Source organism: Plectropomus leopardus, chromosome 14, assembly GCF_008729295.1.
Source record: "Plectropomus leopardus isolate mb chromosome 14, YSFRI_Pleo_2.0, whole genome shotgun sequence".
Classification (NCBI taxonomy): domain Eukaryota; kingdom Metazoa; phylum Chordata; class Actinopteri; order Perciformes; family Serranidae; genus Plectropomus; species Plectropomus leopardus.
The window spans coordinates 12,223,428-12,238,357 of record NC_056476.1 but is presented as its reverse complement, the minus strand read 5'-3'; the positions used below and the strand labels follow the sequence as shown (position 1 = coordinate 12,238,357).

The 14,930-nt window shown below is 44.4% G+C and overlaps 1 protein-coding gene across 5 annotated transcripts in view; it reads left to right on the top strand.

The window, feature by feature from the left end:
* The window catches only part of meis2a (Meis homeobox 2a), an 89,689-nt gene that overhangs the window by 50,863 nt on the left and 23,896 nt on the right, over positions 1–14,930 (top strand). For all 5 annotated transcript variants that reach the window (XM_042500276.1, XM_042500278.1, XM_042500275.1 and 2 more), the window contains exon 10: positions 10,513–10,589. In XM_042500276.1, coding sequence (XP_042356210.1) covers positions 10,513–10,589 — 77 coding nt within the window. The remainder of the gene's footprint in view (positions 1–10,512; positions 10,590–14,930) is intronic.

Here is a 14,930-nt window from a genome sequence, read left to right as displayed (position 1 = left end):
CGGCCACTTCTGATTCATGTGCACACAAACACACACGTGTGTGGTGAAACATACATGTAGTTACACATGCACACACTGCTTGTTTGTAAATGTACTTGTGCAAGTACACATGCGAGCACAAGGGCACACACACGCTTGTGCACAGACAGACATACACACACACACATGCTCCCCACCATCCTGTAATAAGCGGTAAGCTGAGCTAGCTGATGGTCATCCTCCCATGGGGCTGCTGGGTGGCTGCCAACTTCCTGCCTGCTTTGTCAGTGGATAAAGCCCCTAACAAACGAGAGGGCTGTAGCAAGGCAGGCCAGCCAGGTCAAAGGTCACCTCGGCCCCCGGGCAGGATTGAGCCCTAAGAGCACTACAAGGAGAGAGAGAAGGAGAGGATGGAAGAATGCACTTAAAGATCGACTGCTATTAACCAGGCCTAAAAGCTACATCCCTGCCTTACCACTCCTTCTCTTCTCCTCTCTTTTTTTTTTTTTTTTGGCGGCACTTCACAAAGGCATTTTAACTCCACATCACATGTCGACTCTGCTTTGAGGAACATTAAGAAAGTGAAAGATCCTGAGGGCATTTGTCAGTCCACACAGCCCCATGCAGCCAGCCGCCCCTGGGTGTTGAGCAAATGACAGGAGATATCTCCTTGACTCATGCACCCCGAGATGAAAGGAGAGCTCAGAAAGACGTGCATTTCTGAGAGGCAAAAACGGTATTGAGTAAAAAGAGAACAGACACAACAGGTATGGACGGGGTGGTGACTGATCAGGGCTTGGCTGGCTTTGTTCCATGGAAGTACTTGTGATCTCAGATGAATGCACCTATGGTTACCATCGGCTGTGCTCCTCTGTCTCACTGACAGGGACATGATCTGAAGTGTCTGTCTGTCACGGCCCTGAGAGCTCCTCTCACTGGCAGAGGAAAAGGGAGACAGGAGAAAACCTCTCCTTCCACCCCAGCTGTCCATTCAGAGGGAGAGAAAATTTGACATGGTTGACTTGAACACATTTAGCATCATTAGCAAACAGGAAGTGTCCCCTGCAGCTGTTTTTCAGTGGGGGAGGGGGGTGTTCCTGCCCGCACTGTAACGCACAAATGTTACCCACAATGTTTGTCTTTGATTTTTGACCTGAAAACAAAAATTGACATTACAAATGTCCTGTGATATCTTTCAAATTGGCTTGACATTCCATAGCTGGCCCCGGGGGTTTCTTGTTTGTCCTCTGTAAGTGGTTGTGCTCTTGTTGTTGTGTCCTGAGGCTCACTATTAGAATGTACTGGCCTTTCTCTCGAGAATGTGGAGCCTTAAAGAGACAGAGGAGAGAAAGAGAGAGAGAGCTAAAAGAGGTCCGGGTTGTGTATTTGAATACTTATGCTCATTAAGTTAATGCACAATGAAAGGGAGAACCGTAAAGTGGAAACTCTCAGAAGCTTCTATTTGAAGAGCGAGCACACCCCCTTTTCTCTCCCTCGGTCTGTCCATCTCTCCACAAATTACGCTGTTTCTGTTTCAATTGAAGATCAGCCCCACTTTACTTTGACTTAGGAAGTTAAACAAAGTCTGCAGACCACAATAGAGAAAGAGGATAAACTTAAAGAGACCCTGTATGTTAATATTAAGTCCCTTTCCCAACAGACTTTATCAGCGGGCTCTATGTGGACTACTGTCTTGTCCTCTATGCTTTCCCAGCATAGATATCTCTAGATATCTGAATGAAAATGGGTTCTATGGGTACTCACGAGTCTGCCCTTAAAAGACATGCTGTCTTTATTGTAGTCCCATGCATTTTTTTTTTTTTTTGCTTTAATTTGATTCCTATTTAAGACAATTTGGTAATCTGGCAAGAATTGCTTTACCTTGTCAATATGGACTTCATAACTGTTTTGAAATGCAAAATAATGGAATTGAAAACGTGGTTTAAAAAAATGCCATTAATCACAATTAACCATATAAAATCTACGATTCATCAGGATTTTAAAAATTAATCATTTGACAGCCCTAATCTCCATACACACTAAAAAACAAAAAATGAAAACAATTAAAAAAACAACACAAAAAACCTGAAAAGCTGTCTTTCATAGTCTTCCCTTGTTGCAAGTAAAGGCAGATTTTTCACAAAGCTAGGAAAGCGTACAGGTAAACGTTAGCTTTTTCAAACCACCATACTGGAAGTCTCATCTCTGGTAATTCTTCTTTAATTTAAGGATAAAGGAGCTCACTTGAACATACAATTGATCCTCTGGAAATACGAAAGTTTTCCTTCATTTCCCATCGACAACAATCCCACTCTGAAAAGTATCCCACCATCAGTTGGTTTGAACAGTCCTGGTGTAAAACAATAGTTTCTGGGGGACGAGAGGCCAAAACGAAGAGGAAAATATTAATTTCTAAAAATATCTGTATACGTGTAGACGGGGCCTCAGTATGCCTAAATAGTGTCTAATAATATAGACCTGTTTGATGCAGAGCATTGTGGATCTATGAAGTTGAATGAGAGAAAGCCCTATTTGTCAGGAAGTTAAAGTAGTAGCTGACAGTAGCAGAAACAGAAATTAGTTCTCTCTCCATATGAAATTATAAGAACTAGACAAAACATTTTTTGTGTGTGTAAGCTTTGGTTGTGTCCTTTTTTGTTTCACCAGTGTCAAAGGTTTTCTCAGGCCAACTCTGTCAGTATAGAAAATCATTGCTTTTTTACAATGTGTGCATACGTCATTAAACCAGTGCCGATGTTTATTCAGAGGCTTAGTTTGTTCACTTTGCTTTAGCTATAGCATGTGCTCCCAGTGACTTTATGACTGGCAACAGTGACAAGTGGTGTGGATATAAGGTTGTCCAAAGTGGGTGGGTCTTCTGCTTTGACAGGCCCACCAGGCCTCTAATGATCTGCTTATAGGCCCTAAAAGTCCCTCGCAAAGGCAAGAGACCAATTACTTAACACTTCCAACGAGCTACATCATACAGTATAAAAGAACAGGAGGCTCATTTTTGGAGCATTATTAAAAAACAGACTTGAAAATGTAAAGTTATTGAAATTTAATAGGAACAAAACCCTTTGTAGGAGGATGACTCTTTGGCTCAGCTGTAGTCATTGCAACAAGATGTTTTAAAGATTTCTTGAGAGCGAGTAGTGAGCGTGGCTTGTGTGTTGACATCAGGCGAGCTGGAGAGCAGAGCAGAACAGAGCTGGGTGCCCCTGAGCAGCCAGTTACCACAACAAAGCCAACAGACTGGTCTGAAAAACCAGGCCAAATTCCTGCCCTCTAGGACCTGGCTTAAAGCTCGAGCGGAAACTTTGAAAGAGGGGAGGAGGGGGGGTGGCGAGATGAGAGGAGTGGAGAGGAGAAGAGAAGAGGTGGAGTGAGGAGGATACGAGACGAGGCCAGACGGGTTAGCGCGTAGCGAGAAAGGGATAGCTGCTGGGGCCTATGGAGTACAGCAGAAGGAGAGATCGACGGAAATGAGAGAGAGAGGGAGAGACTGAGAGGAGACCAGGCCCCCGTTGTAAGGATGGCGGGATCGTATTCCTCCTCTTGAAAGTGGAGGGGCAGCCGTGTGGTGGAAAAAGAAGCCATGAACTCGATCTGACGATTAAATAGGCGCATCTCTATGGCTGCGGGCCGCGAATAAGACCAGGTCCACAACAGAGCACACACACAGTTTGTGTATATAACTGTTGGCAAACTCCAATAGATTTATGAGGTTGAGCTCCCCGTTTTGGGAGTCTTTTGCAGATTCCTGCATAGATAATAAACCCTTTTCTTTATTGGATAAAAGTGATACCTTATTATCATTATGCGTGATAGCATTTGGGAACGTTCCCCTAAAACATCTCTCCTTTCATTGGTCGATCCGCAAAGTCTGGAGGTGCATTGGGATTGTGTGGGAGTGATTGCTATTTAGCCTCATGGAGCTTGGTACAATCAGATGCCTATATCTCGCATATCCTCCAGGGCTCCTTCCTCACCCCTCCATTCATTCCTCTCTCCTCCTGACTCCCCTCACCCCACTTTACTGTTACTGTAGCTTGGCAGGCGAGCAGGGGCAGTTATGCTGTAGAGCTTCTCTACAACCTTGCACCATCTCCAGTGAACATAAATTAATGGTGTAGAGCAAACAGGCTGCTGGCTGTGGTCCAGGAGCTGGCTTCAGGAGCTCAGCCAGCGATTGTTGTGGCGGGCCATGGCAGCAGCAACAGCAGTAGTAGTACTGATGCACTGCCAACCAGCCAGCCAACCAGCCGGCCAGACAGCCAGTCAGAGAGGCAGACAGACAGACTGGGGGCCCTTTTGCTCTATTATAGATGCCGCGGGCCTCGCCAGTCCGCCTCGTATTTGCAATCATCACTGTTTTACTGTCAGAGGGCAGTCCGCTGAGAGCCCTTACACTTATTGTGGAAGCGCCGGAGTCTAGAGTGAGAGAGACACAAGTGTTGTGGTATGTTCTGAATGCAGATCGTGTGAGGTGTAGATATGGATGTACTTTCATTTGCTGTTATCAGAGGCTGGCATGCAGTGTGTGCGGTTTTGTAGGTTGGCATCATGTGAGTTCTGTTTATAAGTTGGCTGTGTCTGCGTGTGTGTGTGTGTGCAAGAGAGAGAGAGAAAGCGAGAGCAGCAGGGTTGAGTCATTGAGTCATGTGGCATTCTTGCCTGTTTTCAGCCTGTTGTCAGGAAGCAGTGTAGTTCCCAGTAAAATAAAACAAACACCCAAAAAACCCTCCGGCCTCCACCCGCCCAAAAACACACAAAGAGAGGGAGTGAGAGAGCGATGAGAGAGCAATGGGGTTAAAGATAAAGTTGAGCACAGAGATTAAAATGCAGTTGGATATGAAGATGGTGATGGAAATACTTCAATAGAATCATTTTAATCAATCTGTAGTTTGGGCTCAGCTAGCATGAGAGTAGATCAGACATTAGATCATAATTGATGAAATCAACCAATTTGATTTTTGAAATCACAAAGCTGCATTACTTGTAATTGTAACTTTACACAATTGTAATTGGACACAAATAATTTTTTGCAGTTTATATCAGAAATTTGAAAAATCATTGTCGGAGAAAGATGAAGCTCTTCTTTTTTGCCCTAATTGTCACTCGTCAATCTAGTTGATGTTTACAGACGGAAGTAATTAACTGTATCCTTCAATTTAAACCACCAAATCTGTCAGAAACTGCAGCTAAAAAGCCAGGTATTGCTCTGTGCATAGTAAACACGCGTGATGGATTCAAAAACTCCAACTGGATTTATTTGTCATATCTGTTTGATCTCCCGGTAATGCCGATATGCATTCAATCTCATTGTCATTTGTCAAAGAAGCCAATTGTGGCATTATTAACAACGGCAACTTGATATTTAAAATGTGCCAATCTTATCCCAGCTCCATGCAGAATCCATATTAAAATGTCATTCCTATATTTGATTGCATTTATTTCTGACAGTGAATATTATTATCGTCCTCCAGTCGCTTTGATTAAAAACAAATAAGATTCCAATCAATGTGGGGAAGGCATATATGAAAGAGAATACTGCGATACAATATCGCTGTAAAACTAGACACAAATACACAGTGAAGCCCATCAAATACTTCCAACACATAACGCAGCACTATGCAAAAAGTTATTCTATAGAATTATGTCTGTTTAGCATTTGACACTTTATTAAGTCAAATACTTTTAAAAGAGCACTTTCATAAAAATGAAAAATATAGATGCAGATTTCCTAATAATCCCATCCAACTGACAAATTCACACTGCAAGCCCTAGTGCTCAATTTGGATTTATTGCTCCAATGATTTTTGGGGGGGCTTACATTATTTATTTCAAAGGTCTCGTGTGTAGGATTTAATGGTAAAAACGTTTTAAATGTGGCCAGTGTCATAGTCCATTATGAACTGTGGCCGTGAATGACCCTCATGCACAAAACAATAACAAAGATGTAACACACAGCATACTGAAGTCAGCGTTTATGTTTTCATTTGAGTTTCATAAGCTGATATGCAGCGAAGCCTAGCCAATTGATGAGCAGGTGACAATGAGAATGAGGAAAGAGAATACTATTTTCCTTTTTTCTTCCATGTTTGTATTCACCGATGACTCCCACTAACATAGAAGTGTAACAATCAGTTGACGATCTCAGGTAGAGTTACTCAATTCACAGCCCCCCAGTTAGCCCCCCAACCATTTTCTAATTCAAAATGAAAAATGTATTCACACTGGGATTTTTTTCTTATCACTTTTAATATCAATAAAGGTGCCAGATTTCATAAAATCCTGCAAAATAGAGCCTGTTTATCAAAATAAGTGACAGAGGTCCAGCGTAAACCCCGAACATCCTCAAATTGTAGAAACGCCCCTGCATAAAGCTGACCTGTGCAGGGCTGATGCATCTAGCCCTTGGCATCCTGTCATTTTGCAAAAGTTAGCCCTGGGCAAAGCAAATTTTGTATCCTTGATATAGAGTGACCTGTGTCTGATTTAGAACCACATGAAAGTGGCCCAAATCAGGAATGACAAAATCAGAGTCTATGTATGTTCTGCATACACACAAAAACATACTTGAGTCACACTTGAATAATAAAAAAAAAATCAGATTTGGGACAGTTTTGCCTGTATTCTGGACATAGCCAAAAAACTGGGACTAAAATCACACAAATCATCATCAGCAAACCCTTTGTGTTGCCACGGCAACAGGGTAAACAGCCAATGGCCTGTGATTTCCTGTGAGTCATTAGCATGGAATAGGTTTGCAAGCCCACTGCGACCTTATGACCCGGCTCCATAACTCATGTCACACACTGATGATGTCATTCATCAATGGGGTCCACCAGGCGAGGGGGCTGCAGGTTTCGGTGAGCGTAGGGGAGGGGGGCGGAGCGGATGAAGCGGCGAGGGTTGAATGGAGCGGCAGGGATAATGATCGTGCTGTGGGGTTTGACAACGGCAGCGAATAGGTGTCGGGAGAGTATGAATCTGATACATAGCGAGCTGGATGTTGCATGAGTAGAAGGGAGTGAGTGTGGACGAAAGGTGTGGAGTGAGCGGTCTGGCTGTAGATGTGGTTATTGTGTATGGTGAAACACCATGCTGGGGCTCAGGGGGGGTTTAAGGAGCGAACACAGCAGATGATGGAGCCACCTTGGCTTGTAATGTTCAGCAACCACAGGGGCCATTTCATCCAGCACTATCAGAGAGCACAGAGCACATCACACCCTGTAATTTAGCCATCACACACACACATACACACACACACACACACACACACACACACACACACAAACTGCTCGATTCTCAATGACTGGCAGAATGTGATCCACCTGCGCCTGTGTTTGTGTTTATGTTGATGCTTGGCTGTGCTTTTCGGGTCAGCTTGTAGGAGTTCAACATGTGCGCATCAGGATAGTGCGCACTCGTGCCATTAACAGGCTTTAGCATAATTAACAGAGCTGTTTTCGATCTGCCGCTGCCCCGGACGACAAATTGAAGCTGCTCATTTCTGGCTCTAATTATTTATAGACTGGCTGTTTTACGTTTTGCGGTCAATCCTCTTTTAAGGATATTGGCCTTGGTGTTTGTAACTGAACATATTGAGCGGATCCAAAGCTAGTGGGGGAGATTATCAATACCATCTTTGATCTTGTTCTGTGTTTGTGTTTCATCCATTAAATAACCATGTCATACTGTCTCCTGAGGGGAGAGAAGGACATCTCGAGGAAGAAACACATTTAGCTCTCTGTTTAATATTTATTCACCAATTCAGCTCACGTTTACTCTTTTCGTATCAGATTTTTTGCACTCATTGGTTGAGTTACTAAAATTTTTTTTTTACTGAGGCAATTAACATTAAGAGGTTACTCAGAGGTCTAAATAGCCGTTCTCCAATTTCACGGCTGCTGCAGTCTTGTAACCGCCAGGCCCACCATGCAGGCTTATTTCTCACTTCTGTGTGTGTGTGTGTGTGTGTGTGTGTGTGTGTGTGTGTGTGTGTGTGTGTGTAGCCATTGCCACCAACACACACCATTTTCTGAGATTTTAAAGAAAGCTGCTACAACGTAAAGTGTGGGTGGGCTGCAGTCACAGTCATAAAAACTATGTGTGTGTTGGGGAGGGGGGGTCAGCAAGAAAGGCTAGAGAGAGAGAGTTGAGGACAGTTAGATAAATTGTCTGTGTTTGCTTCTCTGTGTGCATATGTGCAAGTGCATGCAAGTCTTGGGGTTGCAGGGGGGCGATGTCTGACACAGGGAGGCAAGGAGAGGGGAATGAGCAAGAGCTGGGAGGGGTATGAGATGAACGAAATAGGATTTTTTTTAGTGTCGTGTCTATGTGGTCGGAGTAAATCTCCTTACTCAGGGGTTTTGTACGCGAGGGGGGCTTTAACGTCCCCACTCTCCTTGATGAGACATCTTTCTTGTTTGTTCAAACCATTCATTACGCGGTGGCTGCTGGACGAGCTATGCCGCTGGCCGGCGTATTTATCACCAGGCTAAAGCGCGCTTCGGCTGACAGTAGGCGATTGATGACCGGGGTCTAGGCTTGAGAGGCTGAGGAAGCCTTAATACAATGTAAATGACCCACTCACATTTCCAATCTAGGCTGCTCCTCTCCCCGCACCTCCATAGCACATCATCTTTAGCTATGTCTCAATTGGTGTATATGTTTGTGTAGTGTGCATGCACAAAAAAAGAGTGGGAGGGAGTGTGTCCTGTTATATTTGCAAGCGTGTTTTGATCGTGACCGAGGTCACAGCTAATGTGAAAACGCCGAGGAAGCCCAGGAGTGTAAGGGGGAGGGAAAGAGCGGCTGTACTCTTATTACATGTTGTTGTCCAGAGCTGACACACAAACACACACGGAGATGTAGATCTGTATATCTGTTGCACATTCTACACACTCAAACACACACACACACACACACACAGTACCCAATAGACTTTGCTTTGTCTGCCCGAGCCAAGGAAATGTCAGCGCCTGGCAATCAAAAAATGTATTCCTATGCAAGCATTATCATCTTTCCTTTGTTAATAATTTTTAGCATATTAAAAGGGACTGCGTACACAAGTACAAATCAGAGTAATCCCTCTCTGCAGCCGGGACTCATTATTTGTCCAATCTCGGCCTTGTTTGTTATTAATTGAGCACATTCCTCAAACCATTTTTCCCCCCATCTCTCCTTTAATTAAAACAGACTACATTTAGACAGGCAGTGCCACCTGAAAGCAGAAATTGTCCTCTCCGCTGATATGAAACCTCACTTACATCAATTATTTCAGCAGTAAATGAGAAAATTGTTCTTGAGCAACTGTTATCGTTTCAAGTTAAAATTGAATTCAATTAACACGAGGCAGGCAGACGTTCATGAAATTTGCTTTCTCAATGAGTGTGGAGCTGAAAAAAAAGTCTTGAGGCTAAAGGTGTTTTCGTTAAAGGGGAAGAATGTGTGTTAATGGAGCTTGAAACCCCCGAAAATAGAGGAGGATTTAAGTGTCAGTTTTTCAAAAAAGGAATTTTTGTGTGTGTTGATTTGCAGGTGTCATGTCTACGAATATTTGTGTGTGAATGTGTAACTCTGTGTGCATGCACGCCGTCTGTCTACAGTGTGTGAATGAAACACATAGTGTCTCATTTGTTTCGTTTGCGTGCGCCCCGACTCCTAATCTGGCCCTTAAAGACATCTGTCACCAGCGATCACTGTTGTTTTGTCATGCTTCATAGCAGGCCCAGGGGGAGCGAGGCAGCCCAAGGTCTGCCATTTATATCAGCCCATGTTCTCTAGATTGGACCTGACACAAATAGTATCATTGCAGCCGTGGTCGCAGAATTACATTTTCAGGTAAAAATCTTGGCGAGGCTGCGAAGGAGATTTCACAGCATTCTGTTCTTCTGTATTCAGCTGCTCTCTATGAAAGAGCCACCACCAGGATACATGTCAGACATTCAAGGAAAGATAAATGTATTCACTGCAAATCTGCGCCCACTCGTTCTGTTGCTTGGTATTATAAAAGGATTCTCAGGCGCCATAGTATCTGTTGGTAGGCTTGCTTGAAAGTCTTGTTTGACATGTACTCATAAGTGTTTGTTTTTTTTGTTTTTGTGGTGCATATGTTCTGTGTGTACACTATATGTTGTTTGTGTGTGGGCGGGGTGGGGATAGGAAAGGGGGTTATCATAGCTGACAGTTTTGACAAACTTGTTCGGCCAGCTCTGACAGGTTTAACACTGAATTGTTTGTGTGTGTGTGTGTGTGTGTGTGTGTGGGTGGACACGTGGAAGCTGTGAATGTCTATACAGTGCAGAGGGAGGGGCGGGGTTGGGTGGAGGTCAGGAGTAGGTGCAGTCTTGGGTTACACAATACAACAAACACTAGAACATATTGAATATATACAGTAATAGGCAACAGTCAGGGAACTTGACTCGCAGCATGTGTTCCCTTGCAGCGTTTCCCTTTATGAGTGAATATTTATGTTAATCTGTACGTCAAAGAGGCTAATTTGTGTTTGTTTCTCTCCTGCAGCACCCATACCCTTCTGAAGAGCAGAAGAAGCAGCTAGCCCAAGACACAGGCCTCACCATCTTACAAGTAAACAACTGGTGAGTCAAGATTTCCGCTCGCCCTATCTCTGCCACCAGCATCGCTCTGCCTTTCATTTTCAAAAGCCTTTTTTCGCCTCCCTCTCCCCGCCAAGTGTGAAAACCGTTTATGTGCAGCCCTCCCTGTCGTGTATTGACACACACGCCGGTGCACGTCGCCGACATACACACAGACAACCTTTGTAACATTATTACATGTAAGCTACCAGGATGTTCCGGTGTTATCGGCGAAGTGCTCGGTGGCTAAGTCCGTAGTCTTTGTGGTTTGATGTATTCAGTGGGATATATTTAAGGGAGAAAGGCAGAGATCATAAGCTGCCCCCACCCCACCCCTTCATCCAAAAAACCATACCTAGCTCCGGCACTGGTGCCCCCACAAAAGGCAAAACTGCCTTCCACCCCCTCCCAGTTTTACACAAGCTATATGGTGGATTAAGGTTTTGGTGGCCTGGCCAGCAGGGCCTTTGTAGATGGCTTAGCACATAACTGGGGGTGGTGGATTAAATAAAATGATCACAGAAGCAAAGAAATGATACAGGAATTACTTATCAAAATACTAGCCCAGGTTTTATCTGCAGCTTAATTTTGTTCAGTACATTCTCAGGGTGATGTTCAGATTAATTGAACTGACAGCTTCCTTTCAAATTTCCGGGAAGGTATTTGCACGGATTTCAGGTCTTACACAAACTTAATTATATGGAACCCCATTTTATCATTCTAATTCCATGTAGCGGGGGGTTCTATTTACAAATGACAAGTCTGTGCCTTTTATTCACAGCTTTCCTTAATATATTTATCAAAGCGGGTTCATTTACAAAGTGCTCTATCTGTTGGGTACAGGCAGGCCGACATTAACGAAGCTTTTAGGTTTATCAGGCTCGCAGCCTGACAAGCCACCCGAGGGTCAATTGATTTTTTGGTTCTGTGATACATTTTTTTTCTCATTTTTCCTGGATCACAATGAGAAACATGCCTGGAGAATTAGCCTGGTTTGTCGGCCTTATCTATCAGCCCCCCGCCCTCCCTCCCCCCTTCCATCCTGACTCTCTTTCTGTCTCTCTCTCTCACCCTTTTCTTTATTCCCTTCTAGCCAAGGGAAGTCAAGCTACTTAAATTGGCCACAGGAACCGCTGTTATCAGACTTTAATGCACCCTACAGTGTGGATAGCATTTCAATTACACCAGTAACCAAAGATTAGCCCCCGCTTGCCTGTTTCATGCCTCGTGCCACCGTTTCGGGACGCCACGCACCTTACCTACAGGAGCAGAAAATTGAGTTGCCTTGCCTGTGTCATGGTGATTAATGCAGAAATAGTCTTGCAAACCTGCGAGCAGAGAGAGAGAGAGCGAGGGAGAAATAGACAGAGACAGAGATAGATATAGGAAGAAGTCCCTGCCTTCTCAGAGGCCATGAAATCCAAGCCTGGCACTGAAATGCCTCAGATCCATTTATAAAGAGGTCTGAAAGAATCTCGCGGTGGGTAACATCCTCGTGAACCCTGTCTCCACACGCACATGCACACACACATTCATGGAGCTATGTATTAATGTTACAGCAGCCGTGTTAACAAAAACACACCAGGAATCAATTTTCACAAATAAAGTCATTAGAGAGGCTCAGACTGTGCTGGTCTATCTATGGGACATTCTGGGTGTTGTCAACTTGCCTGGTGGATGCGGACACATTATTGGCTATTTGGCAGTGAGGGAAAGATGAGAGGATGCTTAAGTTTACTTTCTTTACATAGGGCTTCACTGGTTATGGTGAGTTACAGTTATTTATTGCTTTGTTTGGGTTGTGCTTTCTCCTCTTTTGTTTCACTGTTGAGATGGTTCACCCAGGATATGACAGAACTCTGCCATTTGAAATTCCTGGGTTTTTTTTTCTTTTTTTAAAAAGAAAAACCTCTTCAAATTCCTGGCTGGCCCCTTGCATTGTTCTGTAGCTCCCTTTGATGCATGGCCGCTGCCACATTACTGGCCAAAGAGAGGGGGAGATAGAGACAGAGGGAGAGAGAGACAGAAGCAGAGGATGAGTGGGGGGGGTAAAGGGAGGGGATGGTCCGCCGTCTTCGGTTTCCAGAGCTCTCCCTCGGGGAAAGGATGTGCTGAATCAGGGCTTTGTCCGCCGGCACAATCGTGGCCCAGCGAGGGCACAAGGGTGCTCTGTGTGATAGTCAATAGACAGTGCATCTCGCTCTCTCCCCACTTGCCCCATCAAACCTCCCCGAATCGTACCCTTCCAACTGACACCTCGCTGTACCTGCAGCTCACCTGAACGCACAAATATTCATAGGTGATTTAAAACCTTTTAGCCCCTCTATGATGTTGTGATCGCAATAATTGACGCAAATTCAGCCAATCCCCGTAAAATTCCCTAACCCCCCAGAATTTATTGCAAACAATGCATGTAAACATTGCAACATGTGTTACAGTTGAAAAACTGCTGTAAAATCAGGCATTTTAGGCCGCATCATTCCCAGAATCCTAGAGGGACTGCCTTTTGTCACTAAAGGAGACACTTTACCTGGTTCTCTATCTAGTCTATATCATTAGCTGGCAGCCTCACCTGTTTGTAGCTCACAGCCCATTAGCTGTCTGATGTTAATAAGGAACAAAGGAAAAGGTTAAAGTCCACAATCTCACAAGAGGACCTGATTTTCCAGTTAATAGTATAGTCTGTGTGCACATTCTTAGTAATGGGACACTGTGCTCTCTCAGTATGTTCAGAGATGTCGTGTGTGTACAGTGTCAGGACACCATTAGTTGACCATTAGGTAGTGTGTTTGCTCTGGCCACAATTGAGACAACTGGCGTCATGTTAACAGAATCAGGGAGTGGTCTGACATGTAATTGCATTCGTTTAAGATTGCGGGAAAAAGGTGAGGGCCGTGTCACACATGGCATTCTGGGATAGCGGAGTAGGTGAAACGGCAGGTGTCTGTATTTGTCGGAGAAGCGTTTACAGTATCTAGCGGGTGTATTTGCCTGCCTCAGCAGCTCCTGGTGTCCTGCTATCAGTCTGGGCTAAATGGGGCCTGACCGAATCCTTTCATGTCTCAGCGTCAGACCCAGCACGATGTGCCCTCGCTCACCGCCATAAACATACAGCTATCCTGCCGTTATTTACCACTGCAGCAATGCGCACACACACATGCATGCATACAGGGTTATTACATGGGCCTGAGAGATGACGCCGATGACAGATGACTGAGAGAAACAGCATCTAAAAAAAGGAAGGAAATCGTCCCCTCATTATTCCCTCATCTCACAGGCAGCCAGTTGGTCATTTCCACAGCGGAGAGAGAGAGAGAGGCAGAGCAAGTCAGAGAGTGAATATGTCAGTTCTTGGCATCTATGATGACTGACTGCTGTGCCACTGGAGCACTAATAACAATAAAGAGGGCACTAAGCCACACTCTATTTTTACTTCTCTGCCTCCTCTCTACAGCCCAGGGGGGAATACATGGAGACACACACATATACACACACAGGGGAGAGGCTCTAATTAGCGGCAGAAAGGAATACAATGAGTGAGTTATTAAGACACAGGGGCGGATCGCAGCCAACCTTTGCCCCCTGTCAGAGCACAGGTCACATGATAAGGGAAGGATATCCGCCAGACGACGGCGCCAAGCAGCCTGTGCCCGCTGAGGAGATGAAATAGGCTCAATCTCTGCGGCCATTCAGGGCAGGGCATGGTGCACTGATTGTTTTTTTTTTTTTTTTTGAGAATCCCAAACTCTGCATTTAGCAACCAATATATCACGCAATGTACATTTACTGTACGTTTGCATTAAGATTTAGATGTTTAACTCCATAGTGTTAAGCCTGATCAACAGTAGAATAAGCCATAAATAGCCGGGGAAGACAGGTGTACAGGTGGAATGAAAATAAAAGCTCAAAACAAAAGGTCTTAAGCATACTACAGCTAAGGAAGATACCTTTTTAAAAGTCATGACACCCATATGCCTTTACAACGTCTGCCTCATCTATGTTGAATCCAAATTCTCCTCCCACATTGCGTGCTGCTGCAGTACCGCATGCAGATAAACTGAGTTTAGCACGCTCTAAAGTGTCTGCTCTATTGCTCTTTTCACAGCATGTCCCCCATTCCTATTCAGATCCGCGTTTTCCCCCTCTCTCTCCCTCCAGACTTCTGAATGTTTAAATCACCCAGTAGAGGTACATAGAAGCTGTTCCGCAGGTTCACATGCAAACTGTTATTAACGGTCAAGCACTTTTGTTTGTAGGATCTGAGAACAAGAAAGAGAATGACCGACGCCAAATTTGTTCCTCCACTTACCAAAGCATTTTCCATGCCCTATTCCTCCGTCCAAC